This window comes from Brassica napus, chromosome C7 (assembly GCF_020379485.1).
Source record: "Brassica napus cultivar Da-Ae chromosome C7, Da-Ae, whole genome shotgun sequence".
NCBI lineage: Eukaryota > Viridiplantae > Streptophyta > Magnoliopsida > Brassicales > Brassicaceae > Brassica > Brassica napus.
The window spans coordinates 51,388,863-51,416,585 of NC_063450.1; the positions used below are offsets into that span (position 1 = coordinate 51,388,863).

Here is a 27,723-nt window from a genome sequence, read left to right on the forward strand (position 1 = left end):
AGTTACAGTTACTATTAATATTAAGTTTAAAAAGTATACCTTGCATAGAAATTTTAAAATGATATTAATTATGTGATAAGAAAAAAATGTCAAAATAACATTTTTATGAAACAGAGGGATTAAATTACAACAAACTTCCTACTATGTAATGCAATAACATGAGCAGTGGATATCTCACCATCAATAGTAAACAAGTAAGAAAAAGAGTGTAAAAACAAGAATATATTCTTGTATGAAACTTTGTAATAAATTTTGAGAGATTAGAGTACAACATGTTTGTCCAAAAAAAAAGAGTACAACATGTTTATTTTTAAGTGGTACAACTATTTTTAAGATTAAAATTTTATTATAATTATAGTACTTCTAAATACTAATATATTAATGGATATAAACCCATTTTGAAAAACCCATGAGTAATGATGCTCTAACAATCTATAACCAAACTTTTTTTTTTTTTTTTTTTTTTGATAACTCTGGTATCTGGGCAGCCATATTCCCAACTATCCCCCGTAGAGGGTCCAGCGCCCCAACGGAAGGGATGTTAAATCCGCTGTGGCCGGGGCTCGAAGTCGTGATGGCGGGCACCTCAGCCGAGGTTCCTTTACCACCAAACTTTGTAATTGTTAAATTGTAATAGGATATGTTTGAGAACAGAGAAGCCGAGAGAATAGTAGGACCATTGTCAATAGCAGTTCCTGGAGAAATAGCCGGACTTTATAAAGCATGGGAGACACACGGTCGTGTCCCATGGAAACTACTTGTCGAACCATCTATCAAGCTGGCGCGAGACGGTTTCCAGGTTGGTTCGCATCTCGACTTCGCCTTGTCCAAGAACGAGGCTATGATCAAGAATGACAATGGTCTGAAGAGTGTTTTTACTAAAGAGGGAGAATTGTTGAAGAAAGGGGATATATGTTACAACACAAAACTAGCTGATACCTTAGAATCACTTGCTGAGAAAGGGATGAAGGCGTTTTACGAAGAGGATGTGGCGGAGAAGCTTGTGAACGATGTGAGGGAGGCTGGAGGGATCATAACAATGGATGATTTGGAGAGTTATGAAGTTTAGGTGAGTGATGCGATGGTTGTTGATGATGTTATGTGGTATAAAATACGTGGCATGTGGCCTCCGGCTTGTGGAACTACTGGTTTTGCAATGGTGAGGAGGATGATGACTTCTTTTTCGATATTGGTTATATATAACTATGTGAAAGTGTTAATAGCTTTCATGTTTTGATGTTGAAATAAGCAGATAATGAATGTACTAGAGAGGTACATGAAAGTCAAGGTTACTGATGAGAATCTTGGTTTGCATCGACTTATAGAAGTCATGAAACATATGCTTGCAGCTAGAATGGATCTTGGAGATCCTGCGTTTGTTGATGGCATTGCTAATGTTGTGGACAATTTGCTCTCAAAGTCTTATGCCGAAACAATACAGAACAAAATATCGGACAACACGACGTTCCCACCAGAAAATTACCTCAATACGTAAGTGGTTGATGTAACCAAAGTTGGCTTTATGAGAATCTTTTTATAGATTTATGTATTGTTTGTTGTGATAGATATAATCAGCTTGAGGACCAAGGGACGACTCACTTTTGTGTGGTGGATAAAGATAGAAATGCGGTGTCGATGACAACAACTGTGAACTATGCGTTCGGGTCAGGGTTTATGTCGCCTTCAACAGGTATTATACTTAACGGCCAGATGGAGGATTTTGCTGTACCAACCCTGGTCTCTTCTTATAGCCTCCCTCCAGCACCCACGAACTACATTTCCCCAAAGAAGAGGGCTTTGTCTTCTATGATGCCATTGATAATTACAAAGGTAACTTCATGAACAAAAAAAAATCAAGAAAATCCATTCCTTTGTTTTGTCTCAATCAATACAAAACCAAGACAAGGGACAGCCAAATCAAAGGATTCTTGGTAGGGGTGGGCGTTCGGGTATCCGTTCGGGTTCGGGTCGGGTATTTCGGTATAAAGGTATAGAATCCGTTCGGGTATTTCTGTATTTCAGGTCAGGTTCGGGTATTTTTACTTCGGGTTCGGTTATTTCGGATCGGGTTCGGATATTTAGATTTTGAAAAAAAAATTTACATTTTTCATTTCTCAAATTTCTTGTATTTAAAAATATAACTTCCACTTAACTAATTTTTTATTTTTAATAGATTGAATGGTTAATAGATATAGACATAACATTTTGAAACTAAAAAAGACATTAATTTAGTTATTGTTTTTAAATTTTGGATGTAACTTTTTATTAATTTTTGAAATAAAATGTTTGACATCCATTTTAATTGAGTAGCAAATCATTTTCTCCGCAATTCTATGTATATCATATGAACTTAAAGTATGTGTAGTATCAATACAAATATTTTATATAAAATGAGAGATGTAAACTAGAAATATATGGTTAATTATACATATGTTCGGTTATCTTCGGATATCCATTCGGGTTCGGATATTATCCGTTCGGGTTCGGATATCCAATCTCTCCTAATTCAATACCCGTTCGGATATTTTACTACTTCGGTTCAGATTTCGGTTCGGGTTTTTTGGATCGGATTCAGGTGCGGCTTCGGATATCGGGTAAAGTTCCCACCCCTAATCCTTGGTAAGCTAACAATATTGATTGTTTTTTCTGGTAGGACAATGACCTGGTCGGAGTAATTGGTGCGAGCGGTGGGCCTTATATATTTCCTGCGGTGATCCAAGTGTTCCTCAATCACTTTATCTTCAAGATGAGTCCTCTAGAGGCTGTTCAGAGACCAAGAGTTTACCCTAAGGTAATGCATCAAAGACAACACACATTTAATGGGGAGGATTTTTTATCTAATAATTTTTTTAAAAATTTTTGCGGTTGAAACCAAACACGGTGTTATATGAGGACATGACAGTGTACAATGGAGATCATATTAAGCTTACAGAAGAGACTCGAGAGTTCTTGAAGGCGAGAGGACATGAACTAGTGGTTACAAGTGTGGGAGGCATTGTTCAACTAATTGTTCAAAACAAAGTAGATGATTTTAAGACAGTTTCGACGGCTGTTAGTGATCTTCGGAAAGATGGGAAGCCAGCCTGCTGCTAATGTTGCACTGGATCTTTTACTTCTACTCCTATGATTTAATATTTTTGCAAAATTTCAGTTAAGATTGTTGTAACGGACGTGAGAAGGAACAGATGCGGAAACAGATGACTAAAAGCGATGTAACTACGACACAGATATTTAACGTGGTTCACCCCTAGGGATACGTCCACGGGCAAAGAGAGATCTTATTATTGGAGGCGATATTGAGCTTATAAAGTGTAAGTTTAGGGTTACTTCGAATACAAGATATATATAGTAGCATGTCCCATCTAAAACCATAGACTATACGGACTCATGGCCCTAAGCCCACGATCAGATGTAACATCCATAATAACTTGATGCAACGCTCTTGATGCAACTGAGTCGGTATGATGTACGTGATGTAACATCCATCGCCTAGATGTAACATCCAGATTCAAGGCATATCAACAAATCTCCACCTTGATTTGAATCCTCCCAATAACAGAAGTACCAGATGCACCTTCAAGTGCCAGATGCACCAGATGCACCTTCAAGTGTCAGATGTACCAGATGCGTTTCTCTGTGCCAGATGTACCAGATGCGCCATCAGCGCCAGATGTACAAGATGCACCATTAACGCCAAATGTACCAGAAGCGTTCTTCAACGCCAAATGTACCATCGCTCTCTTTGTCTCAGATGTCCCTTCGGACCAGATGTGTTGCTATGACGAACCAGACGCCCTTTAACGGCCAGATGCTCAACTAGAGCCAGACTCTCGTCATCAGCCGGATATCCCAACAGACCAGATGTCCCAACGGACCAGATGTCCCAACGGACCAGACGCCCCAACGGGCCAGATGTCCCAACGGGACGCCCCAACAGGCCGGATGTCCCAACGGACCAGACGTCCCAACGGACCAGATATCCTTGCGGACCAGATGTCCTTGCAGACCAGATGCCCCAACGGGCCAGATGTCCTTGCGGACCAGATGTCCATGCGGACCAGATGCCCCAACGGGCCAGATGTCCTTGCGGACCAGATGCCCCGACGGGCATGATGCCCCAACGGGCTAAACCATATACATGGTGAGATGAACATTTGCAGTGCACATAATACTGATAAGTTCATATGAAGACATCACGAACCTTGTCAACACCTCATTAATGTAGGCCTTCTGTGACAAGAACAACTCCTTCTCCCTATCTCTGAAGATCTCCATCCCTAAAATCTTCATTGCTGCACCCAAATCCTTCATCTCAACTTCAAAACCCAGAAGCTCCAGCTTCTCGATGTCACACTTCTCTTCAGCTAACAACATGTCATCCACGTAGAGTACCAAACAGATGAACGTCGCATCCTTCAATTTACTCATGCAGACACACCAATCATAAGGACTTCTGATGTAGCCCAACTTGATTATATAGCTGTCGAGTCTTTTGTACCATCCTCTCAGAGATTGCTTAAATCCACAAAGTGACTTCTGAAGCGTACACACATAGTCATCCTTTTCAGGAACTCGACAACCATCTGGCTGAGTCATGTATATCTCCTCTAGCTCTCCATGAAGATACACTGTCTTCACATCAAATTGCTCAAGCTCCAAATTTGTGAAACAAATTTTTTTTTTTAAACATCTATCTTTTTGAAACGAGTGGAGTAGTTTTAAAAGGAGAAAATTACGAACATAAAAATTAAGACTCGTGAATATCATTGACTAAGATCGAGTTGTTAGCGTTGACAGAGCTACGTAAAAAAGCTGTCCACATATTTTTTTGTCGGCAGAAACGTGTTTTTTTTTTGTTAAGTATGTGAATCTCATTACCAAAATAATGAATCATGGATATACAATTGGTTACGAAATAATCAAAACCATGTGAATCTAAGCAGCTAATTAAAGCATGGATGTGTGAAAGCCCCCAAAAAAGCTAAAAATGACATTCACCGATAATGAAGGTTCAACTAAGCCTGTAAGGATTAGTCAAAGCCTAACTTAAACTACTTCCTAAACATCAGTACAGTTCCAGTAGACCGATTGCAGAACTTGCATCCGGAGCCTGAAGCAAGAGCGATAATCGTTGGAGAAAATCAGCCGGAGAATAATCTTAGGACCTGAAGATTATCCCGAAGGCGACCCGAAAGGACAACATGCAAAGCGGGGTTGACAAAGTCCAGGTCCGGCCATCACCGGAGGAGTCCACTCTAGACGCCGAAGCAACTCCAGAGATCACCATTGCTGCAACCTGTAATCCCTCAACCGAAGAGAAGACGCCAGCAGTTAAAGAACAGAGCAAACGCAAGCGGAAGGAAGCGGCGGTTTTATGGATTTTGACACCGGTCCCTTCCCCCGAGCTGAGAACTCAAAAGATTTCCAGCATCTGAACAAGGATGAGGCAGGGCACATCTACGGTGACACTCCTTCTGGAACAGAGAAGCACAGAGGAGCTGATGGCAAATCAACTCCGATCAACAGGCAACTGGGACAGCCGCCATGCTCAATGTTGTAGGAAGAAGACCAAATAGAAGTCCCCAGCGACTGTCTCTGAGCGCCTTTTCATCACAGATCTGAGATCTAGATGGGCAAGTTCTAACGGAATGAACGAATAGGAGGAAGATGGAGAGTGGAGGAGGAAAGGAAAGCTTGAGTAGCTACTGCAGCGACGAACAGCGACTCCAACGTTCCACCGCGATTTAAATCTGACCCAGATTCAACGAAATCCTAGCACCGTGAGCTAGGAAAATGTGTAAAATTGTATCTCGGATCTGACAAATTACCTCTAATGTTCAAGTCCTCAAAAGTATTTGATTCTGTTGCTGTGAATAAACGCGAATCAAACTTGAAAAAAGCAAAGAACAAAACATATTGAAATAAATACATGTTTCAGGCTTTGTATATTATTATGTGAATGAATAACTATATCTTTAAACTCATATTCATATCAGCATCAAAATCTGATTTTTTTATTTTTTAGGAATACATATTTTCTAAAAAATAAATCATACCGTACCGGGGCGTGATTCTGCACCTTTTAGATGTCAATTTTGATAGCGAGTTTATCTTCTTTACGTTTATAACGCGCATTCAGACTATGTGGGTCCATCGAATGCTGGATTTTTACTAGGTGCACTGAGATTTAAGACACATCTAGATGTAACAATTCTTAGTTTAAGTCACATTTATTCACTGGAGATACGCATGGTGATATTAAAAGACTAGGTGATGCACGATATAACAAAGTCATTGCTATATATTATAAAAAAGAACTGCATAACTAACAATAACATGCAACCAGTAACCAACAATCTCTCTCTCTCTCTCTCTCTCTCTCTCTCTCTCTCTCTCTCTCTCTCTCTCTCTCTCTCTCTCTCTCTCTCTCTCTCTCTCTAGTATATTTTGCTGTCCAAAAGAAATAAAAATGACGAATAGTGGGGGAATCAATTAAGACTAATTAACATCACAATTTCGAGATAGCAGCTGGTACGTACCAAACTTAAATTATAAATATTTGTTTTTTTTAAATCATAAATAATTGTATGATGTTTTCACATGAAATAACGTTTGTAATAATATTTTTCTTTTCTTCATGCCTCAAAAATTGTATCAAACAGTGTTTTAAATAATGAATGCATCATCGGCCGATTGCGTCAACGTTTTCAAAGTCTGTTCCCACCCTTGCATTACGATGATTGTATATATAAGTAATGAGAAACACATGACTGATGCAGAAAAGCTTAGTTATATATATTAACTAACTATACAATATAATAGTTACGTAAACGACGTGCAGTTTCATGCAACATTAACACATTTTAGGGCTATAGTACATCATCTAATCTCAGTCTCTCTCTCTCTCTCTCTCTCTCTCTCTCTCTCTCCATCCAGCTATAAAAATCTCATCTCTCCGATTATATCTCCACATTTCCAAATACTTTTGAATCGATACTTGACTCATTAGTAAAAGAAGTATACACAAAATGGGTCGGGGTACAATGCGAGATCCATTTTTGGACATCGAAAAGTCGGACACGACGATTTCTGAAGTCAATAAAAACAGGCCAAGAAGAAATCAGATTGCAATTGCCTTGTGTTTGTCTCTCTTTCTTGTCGGAGGCGCAGGTATTGCCTTCTTTTGCTTTCTCTGTAACTCACAGTCTTACACTATGCTTTTAGCTAAATCGAACTTTTGTTTAGTTTGTGTATTTGACTATTTTCTATTTATGAAAATATAGATAAGGTTTTTGTTTCCTTTTGGATTCAATTTATAGTTCTAAACATATACCATTTTCAATAACAACGAAATTTTTAGTTAGTTGGTTTATAGTCTTGTAGGTTTTATTCAGTTCCTACATTTTTGTCACAATATATTTTTTTAGATAAATGAAGTCCATAATACAAATGAATTACAAGAAGTGCAATAATATGAAATATATTTCTTGTATAATTATCAGGTTTTACGTGGACCAGATATTTTACTGGCGAAGAAACAGAAACCAAAAGCAATGACAAAGACTTCGTTGTGACGTCGAAAACCGGCGTCGTGGCGGCCGACCACGAGACATGTTCAGACATTGGCGCGGACGTGCTAAGACGACTCGACGGCTCCGCCGTAGACGCCGCAGTGGCCGTAGCATTTTGCTTAGGTGTCGTGAATCCTACGTCTAGTGGAATCGGTGGTGGAGCCTTCATGGTCGTCGGCTCTGCATCCGGTTCGGCGATAGCTTATGACATGCGAGAAACCGCTTCTTCCACTGCATACAAGGTTCTTCTCATCACTAACAAAGTTACATGTTCTATTTTTTCTATCTTTTGTTCGTCTTTTTAAGTATGTATATATTTACGTTCTTTCAAGTTACATCACTAACCTGAAAGAAATTTGTTGCCTACAAAAATTATACTCCCTCTGTTTTTTAATGTTACATATTCTAGATTTTTCACACATTTTAATAAAACACATTAAATTTACATATTTTTTTGTGTTTATCTTTGTTTCATAATTTTAAGCCAATAACAATTCAATAAGTGCAATTAAGTTTTTTGAAATTTGCAATTAGTTAATAAAACATGTCTTGAAAATGTAAAAAATAAATCTTTTTAAAACAAATTTTTTTCCTAAAATATGTAATATTAAGGAACAGAGGGAGTAGAAAATATTATAAGTAATAAAAATAAGGCTATTATTGACAAAATAAACTAATAAACAGTTGCTAAAAAGTTCCATATATCGCAAATAACTATGTTTAAAAAGTAGTTATAAACTTAATTTTTAATAGTTATTTTTTTTTTCTTTTGTTATCAACAATTCACATACTTATTAGGTTTCAACTTTAAACCACTAGATTGAAATTTCCGATGAATGAATAAAATTCTTTCAATGCGACTAATTTGAAAATTCTTTTGTTTATGATAGCAGAATTTTTGTAGTACGCGAAAACTTGTAATTTTTGTTTATAAATTGTAAAACTCCTTAATAGGAAATGTTCGAGGGCAAAGTGGACAAGCAACAAAAAGGACCATTGTCTGTAGCAGTTCCAGGAGAGGTTGCCGGTCTTTACCAAGCGTGGACGAACAACGGCCGCCGTGTCCAGTGGAAACAGCTGGTCGAGCCGTCTATTAAACTTGCTCGAGACGGTTTCGTGGTTGGTCCGCATCTCGCCTTCGCGTTATCCACCAACGAGGAAAAGATCAGGAATGATACTGGTTTAAAGAGTGTTTTCGTTATCGGAGACAAACTGTTGACGAAAGGTGATACATGTAAGAACATCGAACTCGCTGAGACCTTGAAAAAAGTGGCGCAGAACGGGATGAAAGCGTTTTACCAAGATGATGTAGCGAAAAATCTTGTAAATGATCTGATGAAGGCTGGAGGGAACATGACGTTGGAAGATTTGAGGAACTATAAAGTTAACGTGACGGATGCAATGGTTGTAAATGATGTTATGGGGTTTAAACTACAAGGACTGTGGCCTCCGTCTAGTGGAACGCCCGGTTTTGCAATGGTGAGAATGATGACTCATTTTTCGATATATAAATGGTGTTCAATGTGAATAACATATTTCATGTTTTGATGTTGGAAACAAACAGGTTATGAATATATTGGAGCAATACAAATATATAGATGGTATTGATAAGAATCTTTTTCTGCATCGAGTTATAGAAGCCATAAAGTTTATGCTTGCAGCTCGAATGGATCTTGGAGATCCTGCGTTTGTTGAGGGGATATCTGAAGTTGTGAAAAATATGACCTCTAAGAGTTGGGCCCAAAAGATTCAGGAAAAGATATCCGATGACAAGACTTACCCACCAGATTATTACCGCAGCAAGTAAGTGACTGATTTAACTATGTGGATTGACAGAGCCTGCTTATATACTGACTTGTGTTATAAACAGATACAAACAGCTCAAGGACGAAGGGACGAGCCACTTCTGTGTAGTGGATAAAGATAGAAACGTTGTGTCGATGACAACAACTGTGAATCACGCGTTCGGGTCAGGGTTTATGTCGACTTCTACCGGTATTATACTCAACAACCAGATGGCTGATTTCTCGGTAACATCCGAGGAATCTGCACCGCCCGCGAATTACATCGAGGCAAACAAGAGGCCTTTGTCTTCCATGATGCCTTTAATCATCACAAAGGTAATTTATACATGCGAAATCAAGAACAGAAGTTCGTTTTTTTCGTTTTTGTCAAGCAAAACATAACTGTCAAAACTAGTGTCTCAATCAAATAGAAGAGTTTAGGTTCGTTACAGTCTCAGTGAACAAAAAGAATGAGTTATACTTGTCTTAACAAACAATACAGAGTAATAACAGAGGAATATAATTGCTTAATTGCTTTTTTTTTTCCTGGCAGGACAATGAGCTAGTCGGAGTTATTGGAGCGAGCGGCGGAATCTATATAATTCCGGCGGTAATCCAAGTGTTCCTCAATCACTTTGTCTTGAATATGAGTCCTCTAGAGGCTGTGAAGAGTCCAAGAGTGTATCACAAGGTACGTGCATCAATGGCAAACAAACAATTTTTCAACAAGTTTTGAATCATCAAATTGATCTTTTGGTTTTGTACAGTTGGAACCAAACCAAGTGTTATACGAAAACTGGACAGTGTACAATCAAGATCACATTTTGCTTAACAAAGAGACTCGAGACTTCTTGAAGACGAAAAAACATGAAATAGTGTCTACATCAATGGGAGCCACTGTTCAGTTTGTTGTTCAAGACAGACAAGTTCTGACGGCAGTTAGTGATCTCCGGAAAGATGGGAAGCCAGCTGCTGCTGATGCTGCTCCAACTCTTGCTCCTGCTCCTTCTCCTATGTTTTGAATTTATCAGCCACCATAATTTCTGCTTCATTTCCCTTTTAAATATTTTTATAATCTAATTTAAATATAGTTAAAACTTCTTTAAATAGTTGATTATGTCTTTCTATAAAAATCTGTTAGAGCATCTTCATTGAGAGCTGCTCAATGTGCCTTTCAAGAATAAACAACTTTAAGTAATAAAAAAACTCTTGAGAGTGTGTGACATGAATTTTTCATATGAGAAATTTTTAAAAAGTTGAGTGATTCTTTGAGCACTTGCTTAAATATCATTGGTTTATATAATTTTTTGATTCCTCAATTTAATTATTTAATTAAACTACTTAAAAATATTATTATGCCTTTAGAATATCATTGGTTTAGATATTCTATTATATTACTTGGGTATGCCTTTAGAATAAGAAGCACCACTTTTGATGGGTCCTTCTTAATTTCTTAATGAAATTTGAACTTTTTTTTTTTAGTTTCTTTTATTTTGAATGTCGATGATATTTGACCTTTTCTCAGTATTAAATTTTTTTGACAATTATCCCAAAAACAAATTTGTGGACAAGAGATGTTAAGATAAGATTATTAAAAACTGTAATTTTTTCCATTTATAATTTTTTGACATTTTAAAAATCTTTTTCCTTTTTTTTGACATCAATTGGATTGACAAGGTGTTATTTATAACCAGTCATACAATTTAAAATCTTATTGAGAGCATGTAGATGGGTTTCTATATTTAAAACAAAAAAAAATCTCAATCACTTCCTTTCCTTTTATGTAGAGCCTATTATATATGTATATATATATATATATTTTAATTTATCTTTTAAGCCATCTTAAAAGTAAACTGATTGGGTTTCAGACTAGTATTGCGTGTAGAGTTTTGTTTAGAAGAATATTTAGACAACCAATCATAAACTTAGAAGAATAAATCCAAAAACACATAACAACTTGGGAATCTAAACTCTCTTTTGGACCCCATTCACTATCTTCTCTCTTAGATTCAGAGAGGAAAGAGATAGATATCGAATATGGTTCACACAATCCTCGCTGATCCTCTTCTAGGAATCAACCAAGAAACGGTCGCAGAGACTAAGAAACACAGAAACAATCTGAGGCTTGCTCTTACTCTGCTTCTTCTGACTCTAGTCTCGATCTCAGGTCTGTTTCCTTTCCTTTAATAATACAGGAACCATTACATGACCTGATACAACAATAGTGATTATACCAACGCCATTCACTTTTGCAAGAACGTTAAGTCTTTTGTTCTCTGTCTGTAGGTTATTGCTTTAGTAACAACATAACAGTTTGGTTGTCGAGAGAAGCGACCAACCGTCACAGCCATGCAACCAGAAGTGACGCGGTTGAGTCAGAGAACGGTGTTGTCGCTGCTGACGACGGCAGGTGCTCGGATATTGGTGTCTCTGTTCTCAGAAGAGGTGGGCATGCGGTTGACGCCGCCGTGGCTACTTCCTTATGCGTCGGTGTTGTTAATCCCATGTCTAGCGGAATTGGCGGTGGAGCCTTCTTGATAGTTAGCTCCATGGAAGATTCTAAAGCTGAGGCCTTTGACATGAGAGAAACCGCTCCATTAGCTGCTTCTAAGGTATAAAGTCTCTACTTGATCTATTTTTCAATTTAGTACAATAGGGCCGGCCCTAAGATTCAAGAAGATTGAAACACATATATATATATATATATATATATAGTTTTTTTTAATCATCTGAGGCCAAATGATATAATACATATTAATCATTAATATTTTGATGGCCATAGGCGAATGTTTCATTTCGCTATGCTCAGAACCGGCTTTGAGTACATTGTGTTTAGCTTTTGAACTGACGGTGCAGGACATGTATAAGAGCGATGAGGACGCGAAGTCCATAGGCGCGTTGTCTATGGGAGTCCCAGGAGAGATAGCTGGACTCTACGAGGCCTGGAAACGGTACGGCCGTCTTCCATGGAAGCCGCTTTTCGAGCCAGCTATTGAGCTGGCCCGAGGCGGCTTCGTGGTGGCTCCGTATCTCGGACGAGCCATATCGAAACACTCTTCGATGATACTTAAAGACCCGGGTTTGCGTAATGTCTTCTCAAGAAACGGACAGGTTTTGAATCCCGGTGAGACTTGCTATAACCCGGAACTAGCTCGGAGTCTGAAGATGATCTCCAGGCTAGGTCCGGCTGCGTTGTACAACGGGACAGTAGGCCAAAAGCTCGTCAACGATGTGAAAAAGGCGGGAGGGATCATAACTATGGATGACTTAAGAAGTTACAAAGTCAGAGTAACCAATGCAATGGCTTCTGATGTTATGGGTTACAAGATCTACGGAATGCCACCTCCGTCGAGCGGAACGGTTGGTTTCTCGATGGTTATGAACATCTTGGACAGCTACTCGGAGCTATACACTGGTTCAGGTAATGATCTTGGCCTCCACCGTTTGATAGAAGCAATGAAACATATGTTCGCAGCTCGGATGGATCTTGGAGACCCTGAGTTTGTCAACATAACAAACGCTATGAACCACATGCTATCCAAGCCTCGTGCGGAAAGTATACGAGAGAGGATCTTGGACAACACGACGTTCCCTCCTGAGTACTATTTGAACCGTTGGAGCCAGCTTAGAGACCAAGGGACGAGTCATTTCTCCATTGTGGATTCGGAGAGAAACACTGTGTCTATGACGACAACTGTGAACTATGTTTTTGGTGCTGGGGTCTTGTCTCCTTCCACGGGGATCGTGCTTAACAACGAGATGGATGATTTCTCTGTACCGACGGAGAACACTCCTGACAATCTCCCTCCGGCTCCTACAAACTTCATTGAACCAAACAAGAGACCATTGTCTTCCATGACACCTCTTGTTATCACCAAGGCAAACTGTTTCACTCTTATTATCTAACTCACAAACTCACACTCCATGAAAACTCACGGTTGTGTTCTGTTTTGCAGGACGGTGAATTGGTGGCGACGCTTGGAGGAAGCGGAGGAATGAAGATAATCCCGGCGGTGATTCAAGTCTTCCTTAACTTCTTTGTGTTGAAGATGAAACCGTTAGAAGCTGTAGAGAGTGCAAGAGTTTACCATAAGGTGACAAAAACTACATATCATATTTTACTAACATTCAGATGAAATTAATAATCATTGTTTCTTATGTTGGTTATTGACTTATTGTTGCAGTTAATACCGAACGTTGTTCAATATGAGAACTTCACGGCGATTAACGGTGATCACATAGGAGTTACTAAAAATAGCGAGATGTTTTTAGCAGAGAGGGGACATGAGCTTGAGGAGATATCAGGTGGAGCTATTGTTCAACTTATTGTTCAGAGTTACAAGGAAGAAGAAGATGAGATGATTATTGAACTTGGAAGGAAGCTTGGTAAAGACTCTAGCAAGAGACTGAAACCTTTCAAGGGATTGCTCACTGCAGTTAGTGACCCTCGTAAAGATGGTAAGCCAGCTGCAGTTTGATTTATACTAATAGTTTCCTCATATTCAAGTATCATTTTCTATCATTTAAAGTTTAATAAACGATGTATATAAAACTTTATTATTATTAAATTGTAAATTACAGTTTGGTAAAAGGAAAATCAAACCTAAAGTTATTACATTATTCTCACATTGTGTTTTCAGACAAATTTTCTGAGCGTTGAGCCTCTTCTACAGCTGTGTCAAACCCAAACGATCTATCTATAATCTGTACATGAGAAAGATACAAACGTTTGTCTGAAAACACACATAAGAAGCTTATTAACTGGATAACGATCACACATTTCTAAACCAGATAAGCTATTGATTCAGTTACGTAGGGGAAAAGTAACGAACTTGGAAAGAAAGTTAACGGTCACTTACTTAACAACAGAGTAAGCAGCGTTGTCTTGTAATGGATTTGGATATGTCTGAAAACATAAATAAAAACAGTAACTTAAAACCAAACATCTCATAAAGTTTCAGACTTTTTTTTCCCTCTCGCACACATTTGCAGAATTCTTCACATTATCGTACAAGAGGATTTGGGATGTAATGAGAGAAATGAGGAACGTCTTCAAGAACATAACCGTCCGGACCGGTAACGATCTTCCGGTCAGAGTTCAGGGAAGAAGTTGCCATCACCAACCTTGTCGGAGACCCAAATGTCTGACTACCGGAGAGAGAAGCAATCAAGCGGAGACCCGTGTCGAAGCTCAACGATCGATATTTTATACTGAGTCTAGGGATTAAAGACCCAAATTGATGATGATCGGTTTCAGAGGCCGTACTCCGGTTTGAGGATGACCGGAACCTATGCGAATCCATACAATGAAAATATCAGAGGAGGAGAATATTCTCAAACTATTAACAACTGATCCTGTTTAGTATTATTATGTGTGGACTATTTATTTGTGGTCGAATCATATGTGTTTAACCAGTGTTTTTAAAACCGGACTGGAAGTTGAACTGAAATTTTTTGGATCACGGTTCAATATGGTTTGACCGGATCAAATATAATTCACTAATCTGGTTTAATATACTTTTAGTATATAAATTTTAAAATAATATTAGTAAATATGATACATAATTAAAATATAAATAACTTTTAAACATAAAACATTATAAATATAAAACTAGTTTTATGTTCATATGGATGATTTATAGATTTTTGATAGTTTTTAGTAGTTTAATAACTTTAAGATCCAATCCGGCTACGTGATCGGTTCATGGTTAAACCAATTATTAGATTCAATCCGGTTATATACTCGGTTCATAGTTGAACCCGGTCCAACCATCGGATCGGTTCGGTTTTAAAAACACTGTGTTTAACTGACAATCTAAACAATACTGACAGACAGCTTTTGAATTATAAAATGCAATAAACAAGACCCCGAAGACACTGATTCAGTGAGACTACTTTATAATATTGAGCATTTTAAAGCAAAAGGAAGTTTTTGGGCCTTCTTAGTGCAATTGTTCGGCCCACAGCCCACAGAACCTCGCATATGTTCTAAATTGCCCATAGACGACTAAGTTCTTAAACCCATCCATTTTCTTAACTAACCTAACCAGAATTTGCCTCCCCCGATATATGTTTAACTTATGTAAATTTCATAGGTTATCCTTTTTACTACTGCGTTTTAGTGACAATTGTTTAATGAGTTTACGTCTGATTTAGTTTTCAATAGTGTACTTTCACATGAAATATTTATGGTAGATTATACTAGAAAACGATAAACTATATTTTAAGCTTTTTCGCTCAAGTCTTACTCCATAATCTTTTGGTTGTTGTTATCCAATTCAACCTGAAAAAGTACAACTAATTGAGCCGGAACCCTTCTCAAAGAACGTACGAATCCAGAAGATCGAGCAAAACTTCTCATTTTTAAGGTGTAGTATTCCTCTAAATTTAAACTTCAGCTAAATAATACTAGGGCTGCGACTTCGGATATTCGGGTCGGGTTCGAGTAAGATCCATATATCTTCTGGATATTTGGTCCTGTGGACACTAATATTTGTATGTATAAGCCAAGAACCAATCTTCATCCAATGCCATACCATATATCTTTTTTCTTTTTTTTTCATACCATATATCTTCTGTAAGTTATCCTCTCTCATGCGTGTTATACCTCTAATCATACTCATTTTAAAACAAAAGAAACTTGAAATAAATAAAAGATTACGTCGAGAAATATTGTCTCTTGTTTTTCATTTTTATTTTCTAGTTTTTTGACTCATTTATTTGGTTGCATTTTCTATTTTTATTAATGCTGATAATTTTTTTTAAAATAATACATCACATCAGTGTTCTACGATTTTCGATGTGTTTGCAAAAAAAATCATAACCTAAATTGTTTTTATGTTTAAATCTTCATTTAGCATCCAAAAAGTTAGAACTGATGATTTATAACTTCATGATCCGAAATGGGATAAAAACGAAGTTTTAAGTTTTAAATTTAGTCTAAAAAGTTATAGACAATTACATAAAATACAAATTATGACAAAATATATGATAATCCAGACAAAAAGGCAATCATTAGCATCTATATGTTTTATTCAGGACACATCTTTGGCCCCTCCATGATTTCATTCTTTGACTCCCAACATTTTCTAAAAAAATCTTTAGTTAACAATATATATAACATAACTATGATGTGTATTCTGTATACACATATAGGATTTTTTCCTCTTTTTCCTTTGGTGGTGTTTTGCCGTTGGGATTGAGATGACCTTTTGTGTATTCTTAACTCAAATCTCTTAACGATAAAGTTACAATCCTTGAGAAATCGAAATGCTTTTAGCTTAATCTATACTAGATTTAGTTTTATTATAAATAAGCTAGATTTTGCTGTCCTGCTTATATATTCGAATTAATATATAACCATTATATGTTTATTTCAACCCTTCATTTTGATCCCGCTAATTAAAAAAGAAAAATAGATGGGAATATTTCTGTCACATTAAAAATACTAACCTAAATTTCTTACACATTATATTGGATCAACCAACAAAATATAATATACATTGATAATAATATCGTCTCACCAGTCACCAGGTTGGGAATATCAAAATTTACGTTTGGATAGTAACGTCCAACGGCTCTAGAATGTTTCGCAATTTAAATTTTTAGAAACATAGTTGTAAAAGACAAAATGTCGACGAGTTTGAAGATCTAAAACTACAATCCAATTCAGATATATCGTTTGTGGAGCCTACATTAATCTTAATTCATACATCATAAAGAGCCGTCTCAGGTTATTGACATGACACTTTCTAGACCAACAGTCGGCCGGTTGTAAAATACAGCGTCACAGGAACTCAAGAACGGTAATAACTTTTCTGCGACGAATGATTTTCGTTTATTCATAAAATTCCGTTGTTCGTTTATATAATTATATTTTCGTTACGGACAGAAACTTTTTTTTGTATTCTATCTTACGTTTATGATCTCAGCATGAAGCTTCTTCGCAAAGTTTCAGGGTACGGTACACGTTTCTTTTACCCTTGTATTGTATCCTATTTATTCGCTTGGTTTCTTCGTTAGCTTTGACCGTATATATATATATATATTAAAAATTGATGAAAAACCATAGAAGATTGATTATGCGAAGAACTTTATAATCATTACAGTCAAGGTACTCGAGATCAATGAAGAAAAAAATAACATATATTCATAATTCATCTGGAGTATTATGAAATGGTATGTTAGAGAACGCGTACAATAAATATGTTTCAAGAACAAATACTTCTTTCATCAAGAAAACTAGAAAAGGAACAGGCACTGCTTTAAAGTTTAAACTAATAAGCGTAATATTTTCAGGGTTATACTTCATTAAAGATTTTTTAGGAAAAGGAAATTATTGTCTGATTTGAAACATATGTAAGAAGAATAATTGCCATGATTTCGTAATTCATGCTAACGTAAACGGAACTACAAGGACACCATATAATAATATAAAACAAATCAAATTAAACTACAACGCGAATATAATAAGAAAATTAAGGGATGTTGTGGTCCATATGATGGGTACACTGCTCAAATTGCCTTACTTATCAAGCAATCTATTAATTCCTTTATCTCTGCAGAAATTGAAATAAAATAAAATAAAACCAAATTTGAATAACAAAAAAATAATGATCACTTCCTCCAGCTCGATGCCCATGTGACCTATCTTCCTCTTCTCGTCTTTTTTTTCGTCGTCCTTCTTTTCTTTTTATTTGATAAACATCTCTTCTTCTTCTTCTTCTTCTTCTTCTTCTTCTTCTTTGTTTATTAATTCTTTTGTTCTTAACCTTCCGCAAATTCAAAACTACAACATTATTTCGTTAACTAGAAGTTAATATAGATTTAGAAGGTGGATATTGGGACGGAACGTAGGGTGCAGTAATGCTAAAAAACGTAGAGTGAAGTGATTATAGTTGCCAACAAATGGTATTTTATATGTATAAACCATATAAAATTAATATAAGATTTTCTAGTACATAATCCATGTACTTAATTTACTTAACTTATTTATTAACATATAGAGTATACACACACATACACAACATAGACACTGCCCCACACACACACAGACAATATAAGGGTTAAGTTAACAGTGGTGAATCTCACATTTCTTTCCGAACATAAAACTCACAATTAATCATAAAGATGACATAATAATTTTGATAACTTTTATAATAAATCCATATCTTTTTTTTTGAATGAAAATAATAATTAATCCATATCACAATACAATAAAAGTCGCAAAATTTAGATTTATAGGAATATGCAGTGTGTACACTCACATTTACAGACACGTACACATTATTTACATAAACATAAGTAATTATAGTTTTGAAGTGTATGCTTTTGTAGATATAACAAGAACCGCTTCAAGGACTCATATCGGCTTCTTAAACCAGCAAAGGCGAAATAAAAGGTGGGTCAGTGAATGGGTTTCAGAGCCACCTTTTCCTTTTTCTCGCTTACTTCTTCAGTTAAAGTTTGAGATAAAACACACATTTATATATACAAAATATTAATATATTAATTCCCTAAAAAATCGCTCGTATGTTTTTATTAATTTATACCCTTCACATCCCAGCTCTCATACTTCTTCTTCTCCCCATCTCCTTCTTCGTTTCTTAACCCTCTCTCTACTGTTTGCTATCTTTCTCTCTCTCTTTCATGGTTTGCAGATGTTATTCTGCTCGACCAAGTTTGTTCCTTTTAGCATAATTTGAGGGTTAATTCCACATAAATTCTTACTTTGTCTTGTTCCTGTGTCGGTTTAGGTTTTCAAGAAAAACCCTCTTTTGTCTTGTCTCCTCAAAATCAGTGGTTTATTCTCCATAATAAAAGAGGGTTTTATTCAAATCCTGTCTCTCTCTTTCTCTATATATTCTTTTAACTCTCGGAAATGATCAGAAGAGCTTTGTTATTATCTCTTCACCTACACACATACGCATAAGAGAAAGTTTGTCAAAGGAACTAGGGATTAGGATGAGCAAGAGTAATCATGCTGGTTCGGTGACGGGTTCCGATATAATAGATGCAAAGATCGAAGAACATCAACTTTGTGGATCCAAGAAGTGTCCCAGCTGCGGCCACAAGCTCGAGGGGAAACCAGTAAGTAATATTCCTTTTTTCTTTTATTTTATTTTAATTAACTTAAAAAATAAATTGTTTCTACCTTCCTTTCTCACTTGTTAATATTTTTTAAGAGAAAAAGGAAAAGAATCAAATGAAGAGCATCAAGAATGATGCTCGCTGTTGTATTCTCTTGCTTACAGAAATTCAAAATCCAAATTTAAAGCGTCTATATACGAGTCTTTATATGTATATAGTATAAATACTCTCTTGGTCTTTTTCTTTATTCTAAATTAAGTTTTCTCTTTTATTCTTGATAGCAGGATTGGGTTGGTTTACCCGCAGGAGTGAAATTTGACCCAACAGATCAGGAATTGATGGAACATTTAGAGGCAAAAGTCTTAGTTAAAGACATTAAATCTCACCCTCTCATTGACGAATTCATCCCCACCATTGAAGGAGAAGACGGCATTTGCTACACTCACCCCGAGAAACTTCCCGGTACATAAACACCTCCATGCAGTACTCCATACATAAACTTCTTTAATTTTTTTTTTTGGTAAAGCACGCTATAATAATATATGTTCTTTAATACAACATTGGGTCATCAAATTTTGAATACTTTTTAGTTTCTTTGTTGGGACTCACCAATGTTTTAACCTTCTATATTTTGATCACACATACATCTATAAATACTTCATATTTTCCCCATGCATTCCATATTAATTTCCTTTTATTGTAATATATATGATTGTTTGATACGACTATACAGAGAGTTGGGTCATACCAAAGTTTGAATCCTTTTAATTTGGGTCACACAAGAAACATATAAACTAACAAAAGATATTTTAAATTTTAAATTTTTGGTAGGAGTGACTAGAGATGGTTTAAGCAGACACTTCTTTCATAGACCATCAAAGGCGTATACGACAGGAACAAGAAAGAGAAGGAAGATTCAAACGGAATGTGACAATAATACGCAAGGAAGCGGTAGCTCCGGTGAGACGAGGTGGCATAAGACCGGTAAGACAAGACCGGTTATGGTAAACGGTAAGCAAAAAGGTTGTAAGAAGATATTGGTTTTGTATACCAATTTTGGTAAGAATCGGAAACCGGAGAAAACCAATTGGGTAATGCATCAATATCATCTGGGGACACATGAGGAAGAGAAAGAAGGAGAGCTTGTTGTGTCTAAGATCTTTTATCAGACTCAACCTAGGCAATGTAATTGGTCGTCTACGTCAAGCTTGAACGCTATAGGCGGTGGAGGCGGTGAAGTGAATAGCGGTGGAGGCGGCGGAGAGTATCATATGAGGAGAGATAGTGGAAATACTAGTGGTGGGAGTTGTTCTTCGTCTAGAGAGATTCTGAATGTCAATCATCCAAACCAATCTGATGAAGTAGGTGGCGTTATGGCTGTGCCGGCTGCCGCTACGGCAGTTCCGCCTGGTCTCCCGAGTTATGCAATGGATCAACTTAGCTTTGTTCCTTTTATGAAGAGCTTCGATGAGGTATGCACCGAATTTTGTTTTATTTCATTAGAATTTTTCGTTTGATAAAATAATATTAAATATGATACATACAATAAAAAGTGAATCTAATATCAACAAGAAGTATATTAAAAACTAAATTGGTAAACATTACTTCCTCCGTTTTTTAATATAAGTCGTTTTAGAAGAAATCATTAATTTTTTATATTTTCTAAACAAAAACATCATTAATTATTTACCTAATCACAAATTAATCAATAATAAAATAGAAGATATATTATCATTGGTCATATAACATTAAATGTTAATAAATTTTAGTAGAAAACCAAAAACGTCATATAATTTGAAACATAAAAATTCTTCTAAAATGGCTTAAATAAAAAAACGGAGGGAGTATAATGTAATTTTTTAAAAGTTCCGTATAGAGAATCTTCGTTTTATTCCATGTGTTTAGTATTTTATTTTGAATTCAATTTTAATCACTATTAATGCGATTAAGGAAAGGAAAAGTTAATGTTTTAAGAATATGTTAGGGTTACTATTTGCTTGCATTGCAAGGAAACAGTACTCTTCAAATTAGTTATTATAATATTTACAAAAGGACTTAATATTATGTATTTACAAAAATGTTTAAAAGAAAATCATTTTACCCGTAATAATAATGACTGGTTAGTGAAAATCAAATTTTAACTAACAATGTGACCTAAAGTTTTACCCGACGTGATAAAATCAGAAAACAATGTTTAAACTGCAAGTCTGCAACGGTCCGAATAAACAATGGAATGATTCTAAGACCGGTCCAGCTGATGTACCAGTTATTATTGTTAGCAATTAACTCTAAATAATTTTCAGATGGCGAGGAGGGAAACTCCTCAGACTGGGCAAGCTACATGTGAAGATGTTATGGCAGACCAACATCGTTTTCGTCATCATCATCATGCATCATCCTCAGCAACATCAAATCATGGGGCTCATGATCATCACCATCCTCAACATCATCATCAGCAACAACAACGGCATCATGCATTCAACATAAGCCAGCCTACACATCCAATATCAACCATCATTTCTCCATCCACGTCGCTTCACCATGCCTCCATTAATATCCTTGACGATAATCCTTATCATGTTCATAGAATCTTGCTCCCTAATGAAAATTACCAGGTACGGTAACTATTCTTTTATATCTCTCTTTTTAACATTTTAGAAAATTCCATTTATATTTACTATTTATGTGTGTTCACACCCTCCATAATAATTAATTGATTTAAGTGAAAGTTACAGATTCATGAAAATTACCAAGTTAGCTGGAATATCACTATAGAATCAAAATGAAATTACTTTATATTACTACTGGTTTAGGAGTGATACCCCTATCAAGTTATTATAAGGATTGTGAAAGTAAGATAATTAATTATAAATAGAATTACTTATTTGGAGGTTTTTATTGTGTTCTTTCACACTCACATATTTATGTGTATGTTTTATTAAGTAGTAGAAAGCGGTTCTTGCACATGTTAGGTTTTGAAGATACTTGCATGCATGTACTTAACAATGATGGGACTACATAAGCACGCAAGTTGGGTTCTACCAGAATCGATTATGACAAATAAAAGTATGTATATAAGATAATGATCAAGAAAAGAAAATTAAAATGCAATGTCTACTTAATATATAAGTATGCTTGATTTAGTCTTCTTAAGACGTGTCTAACTAACTATCCATTTTCCAAAGGCCAACAAAAGGTAAGTCACTTTTTAGTGTCAGCCAAACTAAAAACAAGTAGGAAACAAATGTGGTATTTGGTAATGAAGAGACAAGATGATTAATTTTAATGTTCTATGATAATTTTCTTATTTTTTCAAATAATATTTTTCCTGAAATGACTTTTACTTTTTGACTGAACAAGATCCAACAACAACATCAAGAAGGAGAAGAAGAACATAATGATGGGAAGATGGGAGCAAGGTCAGCTTCTGGACTGGAAGAACTCATAATGGGCTGCACTTCTTCTACCACTCATCATGATGTAAAAGATGTAAGTAATTAATCCCTTTTTGACTCTTAATTTCATAGGAAACACCTCTTTTTTTACCATCATGAGTTTAAAGCAAAACAAGTATATACATATATATATATGTGTATGTATATATATTAATTAGTATATTAGATATATAATTTTGTAACTTTAGTATAAATGACTAAAATCGATAGTAAATAAATGTTTTCGTATTGAGAGTAGTCTTGCATTCTCGGTTGAAATGTAGGTTCCGTAAAGATGAAAAACAAATATTTAAAATAATAAATATCTTTAACAAACAGTAATTGGTCGAAGAATCTATATCATATTTGAATAAAAATGGAGAATTTAGAAAAACTTTTCATTTATTTATATTTCTTTCTAAGTACTGCATAGGAAGTATACTTAAGACTACATATATTCTTTTTTTTTTAGTTTATTCTTTACTTAATTGGAAAGAGTTAATACAGAGTAAAATAAACAAAACCAGAAAAGAAAAAGAAAGAGAGGCGTTTTTGCTTTTGTCATAGTTTGCCTTTTTTGTAACCTGTAAATTACTCAATAGAAAATTTGCAGATTCTTTTCTTCTCCTTTTTAAACATTTTAAACTAATTACGAAGGCAATGAACATTTTAAACTAATTACGAAGGCAATGATGGTATATTTATACATATGTGAATATATGTAAATATTATAATGTCTTTTTTCATGCGTAGTACCTCGCGAAACAAGTTCGGTAATATGCATTAGTAGATTTCATTGTGTTCTTGTGGGGGACAGCATGTCTGCATTCCCTTTTTTTAAATCCGTCTTATATAATGGAATGTCCTTATTTACATATACAAGTATTTACAAATCGTAAATATAGGCCTGTAATTCATTATAAAACAAGTAGTCATACTATATGCCTAGCTAGTTGTGAAATGCTAGCTTGGTAGACTTGGTTTAATATTTATTGATCTGATTCCGGTTCAGGTCAATTTGGTTTAGAAAGAAAATCAAAGTGAACTAGTTCAGTTTGGTTTAAGTCGGTCAAACTAATCCAATTTGTTTCTAACTAAACCAAATGAGATGAACTTAGTTCACATATGGATGCTGACACTCACCTACTTATATATTTATTTATTGATAATATGTATGTATGTATATATTGAGAAACAATTTTGATTGGTGCAGGGATCATCATCAATGGGGAACCAACAAGAAGCAGAATGGTTGAAGTACTCAACGTTTTGGCCAGCCCCTGGCTCTTCTGACAATCAAGATCATCATGGGTAATTGTGCATTTTTCCAATCTGATGATCATGACCCACATCACAAAAGGTTGCTACCATCAATATCTATCATGATGGTCATGTCGTCATTATCTAAGTCTTCATGGCATCTCCATATCTATCGATCTTGGACAACCAAGTTATATAATGCATGATTTTTACATGGTGAAGGGGTTTTAAACAGCACCAAAAATCAAGTGTTTTTGTTTGTTATATATTCAAGAGGATTTTGATATAAAAAGAATTTAAAAAAGGGGAGGGAAAAAAAAACCAAAGTAATAAAAAGCATGAGAAAAGCTGTTATATTCCAAAGAGAAGAAGAAAAAGCAAAGAAAATTGCATGAAAATCATCAATAGTGCCATATAAAATTAGAGATTCAAGTATGTCCATTATATGTTTATTTTAAAATTCGTTTCTTCTGTTATTTGAATTTCTTCTATTGTCTTTTTCTTTGTTTTAATTATTATTTAGGATGAACTTTATAGTTTATTGTATTTTTTGTTTAATATACATATGCTGGTAAATAAAATTAATTACTTGTTACTAGGTTCCCTATATACTTCTTATGAGTTATTTTCTTCTTTTTTTCTTGGTTTTAATATCAAGATTTTACAGCATTCAAAAGAGATATAACTTATTCTACCAATAACAAAAGGAATCTAAAACCGAAAAGGAAGATAAAGATTATCAGACAAATGAGAAAGTACAAGATGAAAAAATACAAGCTAAGTAAAATTCAAGGAGAAAATGAGAGCCCTGACCCGTTACTGAGTAAGACACAACACACAAGTTGATTTCTTATGGAACGATCAATGACTTGTTGGATTGCGTTTGGCGTAGAGGAGGCCGTCGTGAAAACTTTTAATAAGGTCTAACTAAAAAGGTTAATAGAAGTTATTGCAAAGTCTAACAGTGGAGGAATAAGTGAACTAAAATATTGGCTCCCGTTTTGAAGATTTGAATTGTGGAATAATGGAATCTATACCTAGAGAGTAAGAAGTAATGTTATCTTACAAAAGCACTTGGCTATGTTTATGTTTGGTCTCTTTTATCTTTAATTTTGTCCATATAAATATATGTGTAGATTTACATTGCAACCTTCTTGGATGCTTTGTTCTATTTACATATATTCCATATTCCACTCATGTTCTAGCATATTATCAAATGACCCCTATAACGGTCTAACTCATCCTTGGATAATATACATTGTAATTTTTCATCGTTATCTCAAGCTCAAATGTTTTATTTGGTTGCTTACTCCATTGATACAAAAATACAAATAGAGTTTGACAGAATTATTTACTGTATTAGATTTACAAAGAAATCAACCAACGTATATAATTTTATCAGTGGCAAGATTTACTAGTTAGTTTCTCCAAAGTTTATGTTCTGTTCATGGGAGAGCAAAAAGCAAAATCAACATGGGGAGAGATGGATGAGACTTGTCCTTCTTTTGGCATGGTAAGATTCTTAAATTGGAATAAAGGAATAACCAGACAATATTTACCTTTATTTCTTCTTCTTTTTAACTCTTTTTGTTAACCAAGTATATGTATACCTTTATTTCTTCAATTGTTTTTTCTTTATTATAATATATTTTCTCTTTCGACAAGTGGAATCCATTTTTTCATTTCATATTTTGAACTCCTATATTCCACAAAAACTTTTTACGTACCAGTATTCAATTTTATATAATTTTATACTTCTGTATGCATAATTTTATATATTTAAGAAGCAAATTGCATCTGTGTCCGTATCTGCACTACAAGATTAGAATCAGTTTATCATCCCTCCTTTTTATGTTGTTTGTCTATGTGGACTCCATGGTTAAATGATCATTTTTCTATTTGCTACTTTTTCACTTGCTATTAGTAAATGAATAAACGTAGCCATAAAAAAAATGGATATGAATATGAATATCTAACTTGTAATTTCATTTATTTCATATAATATTTTCTTAGATGAGTGCAAACGTTGTTAAGACGTTAAAATTATAATGAAAACAACTGATAATAGATCACAAACTCATGTGTCTCACAAAACATTTAAATACATAATACATAGTATATATACATTGGAAAGGATAATATCAGTTTACCGTACCAATACTTGACTCTTATCGCCGATGCCCTCCATGGAGACCCATTGTTAGGGCTGAGATTCCAGAATCCCACAGAGAACGGAAAACAACCATTAGCCTAATTATCAAGAAACCAATTAAGACGAACTCAATGCCAAACTCTATCGGACGCACCTCTTGTCGTGTATTAAAAGAAGACATTCTGCTACACAATTTGATCATAACGGTTCATACTAAACCGACAACAATCCATATAATCAACACAAGTTTTGTCATTAATTGTATATTGAAAAGAGACACATCCGGCACTACACAATATAATTATACGGTGCCATAACTAAAGGATCGAGGTGTAAACAAATCCACACATGACATCACCATGTGAGACTTCACACGCACCCCTCTTCTCCCGGATCGAAACATGTATTCCTAATTATCTCTCCCCCATGGCTAACCAACCATTAGGCTTCCTGGGAGCTGAGCTTCACAATAAACGTAATGGGCCTACTACAGGCCTGATAATCCAATTTGAGTTTAGCATGTGCTTGGCAATAGCCTACGTAGGCCCTCATGCGTGTTTTCTGCTAGTGAAAGTGCGTCAAAATGGTATATGGAAGAACTCTTATATTATACTTTCGAACATGTAAAAATGTAGAGGAATAGTCTGAATCGGTGTCTTCTTAAAATTAGGTTAGCTACCGTTGGAAAAAAGAAAGAATGAATATCTATTAGACGAGGGTAATATCAATATATTTTGTTGTCATGATCAATACCATTGTTTTGTTGTGAATGTTTGGAAACCTACATTTTTGTTGTTTAGCTTCCTCAAGCAAAGTAATTTATTGTTTCGAATATAAGTTTTTCTCTCAATAATTGCATTGAAAACTATTTGGATTAAATGCAGCCACGCATTAAAAAAATATTGTTTGAATGGAGACATTTAAGCATTTGTGCCACGCCATGTGATGCATTAAAAATTTATCATAGTCGCAAAAAAAATATCTGTCCCACAAGTCAGCAGCACTAGATTCACAGTCACAAGCATTGCCTTTTCTATTTATATCCTCATCAAGATCCTGTTCATTTTTTTTTGTCATTTATGAGAACATTCTTGGTTACTTCTGTTTAAAATATTCGCAATTAATTAGAACATGTGGAATTTAAACCATATCCTCTATCCATATCCTCTAACCGAGAAGCATTTGAAAAATTAAAACCTTAATTTTGTATTAATTAAAAAAATCTCAAATCCTAGGTGGCACTCTAAATGTCTTCTAAATTCTATTTCAAAGAATTCTAAAACATCTAATATAAAGTATAGTTTAATCTAATGGTGTCATATTATTCCATAATTATATAACACTAGAGAACATTATATTAACCTAAAATATAGGAAGAGTGTATTATTTCCTTAAATAAAAGCTACGGAATTATCTAATATGATTTACATATA

General features: G+C 35.1%; 5 protein-coding genes across 6 annotated transcripts; all 5 read left to right on the forward strand.

Moving 5' to 3' along the window:
- Positions 1–450: 450 nt before the first annotated feature.
- On the forward strand, positions 451–1,991 carry LOC125590129 (glutathione hydrolase 3-like). The gene has a single exon (XM_048763207.1). It carries the CDS (start codon positions 641–643, stop codon positions 1,067–1,069), a length of 429 nt encoding a protein of 142 aa, XP_048619164.1. The 5' UTR covers positions 451–640; the 3' UTR covers positions 1,070–1,991.
- On the forward strand, positions 1,082–3,093 carry LOC125575439 (glutathione hydrolase 3-like). Its single transcript, XM_048764358.1, has 5 exons — positions 1,082–1,159; positions 1,253–1,491; positions 1,566–1,830; positions 2,654–2,791; positions 2,893–3,093. Exons 1-5 carry the CDS (start codon positions 1,082–1,084, stop codon positions 3,091–3,093), a joined length of 921 nt encoding a protein of 306 aa, XP_048620315.1.
- Positions 3,094–8,482: 5,389 nt separating this feature from the next.
- LOC106362803 (glutathione hydrolase 3-like) lies at positions 8,483–10,578 on the forward strand. Its single transcript, XM_013802646.3, has 5 exons — positions 8,483–9,050; positions 9,136–9,374; positions 9,442–9,691; positions 9,909–10,046; positions 10,123–10,578. Exons 1-5 carry the CDS (start codon positions 8,529–8,531, stop codon positions 10,375–10,377), a joined length of 1,404 nt encoding a protein of 467 aa, XP_013658100.2. The 5' UTR covers positions 8,483–8,528; the 3' UTR covers positions 10,378–10,578.
- A 656-nt stretch (positions 10,579–11,234) lies between these two features.
- LOC106366438 (glutathione hydrolase 3-like) lies at positions 11,235–13,975 on the forward strand. The gene is made up of 5 exons (XM_013806039.3): positions 11,235–11,522; positions 11,642–11,967; positions 12,212–13,234; positions 13,312–13,449; positions 13,540–13,975. The coding sequence occupies exons 1-5, from the start codon at positions 11,393–11,395 to the stop codon at positions 13,831–13,833; spliced, it is 1,911 nt and encodes a 636-aa protein (XP_013661493.2). The 5' UTR covers positions 11,235–11,392; the 3' UTR covers positions 13,834–13,975.
- Positions 13,976–18,729: 4,754 nt separating this feature from the next.
- Positions 18,730–24,733, forward strand: LOC106366440 (NAC domain-containing protein 75). Of its 2 annotated transcripts, none has more exons than XM_013806040.3 (6): positions 18,730–19,444; positions 19,726–19,906; positions 20,276–20,916; positions 21,748–22,059; positions 22,805–22,933; positions 24,092–24,733. In XM_013806040.3, exons 1-6 carry the CDS (start codon positions 19,319–19,321, stop codon positions 24,191–24,193), a joined length of 1,491 nt encoding a protein of 496 aa, XP_013661494.2. In that variant the 5' UTR covers positions 18,730–19,318; the 3' UTR covers positions 24,194–24,733. The 2 variants fall into 2 exon arrangements, with proteins under 2 accessions (XP_013661494.2, XP_013661495.2); XM_013806041.3 differs by having other exon boundaries at positions 19,729–19,906.
- The last annotated feature ends 2,990 nt before the right edge of the window (positions 24,734–27,723 follow it).

Bases quoted from the DNA above. Each gene is read 5' to 3' on its own strand.
- LOC125590129 (XM_048763207.1), top strand. From the start codon at position 641: ATGTTTGAGAACAGAGAAGCCGAGAGAATAGTAGGACCATTGTCAATA.
- LOC106362803 (XM_013802646.3), top strand. From the start codon at position 8,529: ATGTTCGAGGGCAAAGTGGACAAGCAACAAAAAGGACCATTGTCTGTA. The intron at 9,375-9,441 runs GTAAGTGACTGA...TGTTATAAACAG, and splicing joins CCAGATTATTACCGCAGCAA to ATACAAACAGCTCAAGGACG. The intron at 10,047-10,122 runs GTACGTGCATCA...GGTTTTGTACAG, and splicing joins GTCCAAGAGTGTATCACAAG to TTGGAACCAAACCAAGTGTT.
- LOC125575439 (XM_048764358.1), top strand. From the start codon at position 1,082: ATGGTTGTTGATGATGTTATGTGGTATAAAATACGTGGCATGTGGCCT. The intron at 1,160-1,252 runs GTGAGGAGGATG...TGAAATAAGCAG, and splicing joins GAACTACTGGTTTTGCAATG to ATAATGAATGTACTAGAGAG. The intron at 1,831-2,653 runs GTAACTTCATGA...TTTTTCTGGTAG, and splicing joins TGCCATTGATAATTACAAAG to GACAATGACCTGGTCGGAGT.
- LOC106366440 (XM_013806040.3), top strand. From the start codon at position 19,319: ATGAGCAAGAGTAATCATGCTGGTTCGGTGACGGGTTCCGATATAATA. The intron at 22,060-22,804 runs GTACGGTAACTA...TGACTGAACAAG, and splicing joins TCCCTAATGAAAATTACCAG to ATCCAACAACAACATCAAGA. The intron at 22,934-24,091 runs GTAAGTAATTAA...TGATTGGTGCAG, and splicing joins CTCATCATGATGTAAAAGAT to GGATCATCATCAATGGGGAA.
- LOC106366438 (XM_013806039.3), top strand. From the start codon at position 11,393: ATGGTTCACACAATCCTCGCTGATCCTCTTCTAGGAATCAACCAAGAA. The intron at 11,523-11,641 runs GTCTGTTTCCTT...CTCTGTCTGTAG, and splicing joins GACTCTAGTCTCGATCTCAG to GTTATTGCTTTAGTAACAAC. The intron at 13,450-13,539 runs GTGACAAAAACT...TTATTGTTGCAG, and splicing joins GTGCAAGAGTTTACCATAAG to TTAATACCGAACGTTGTTCA.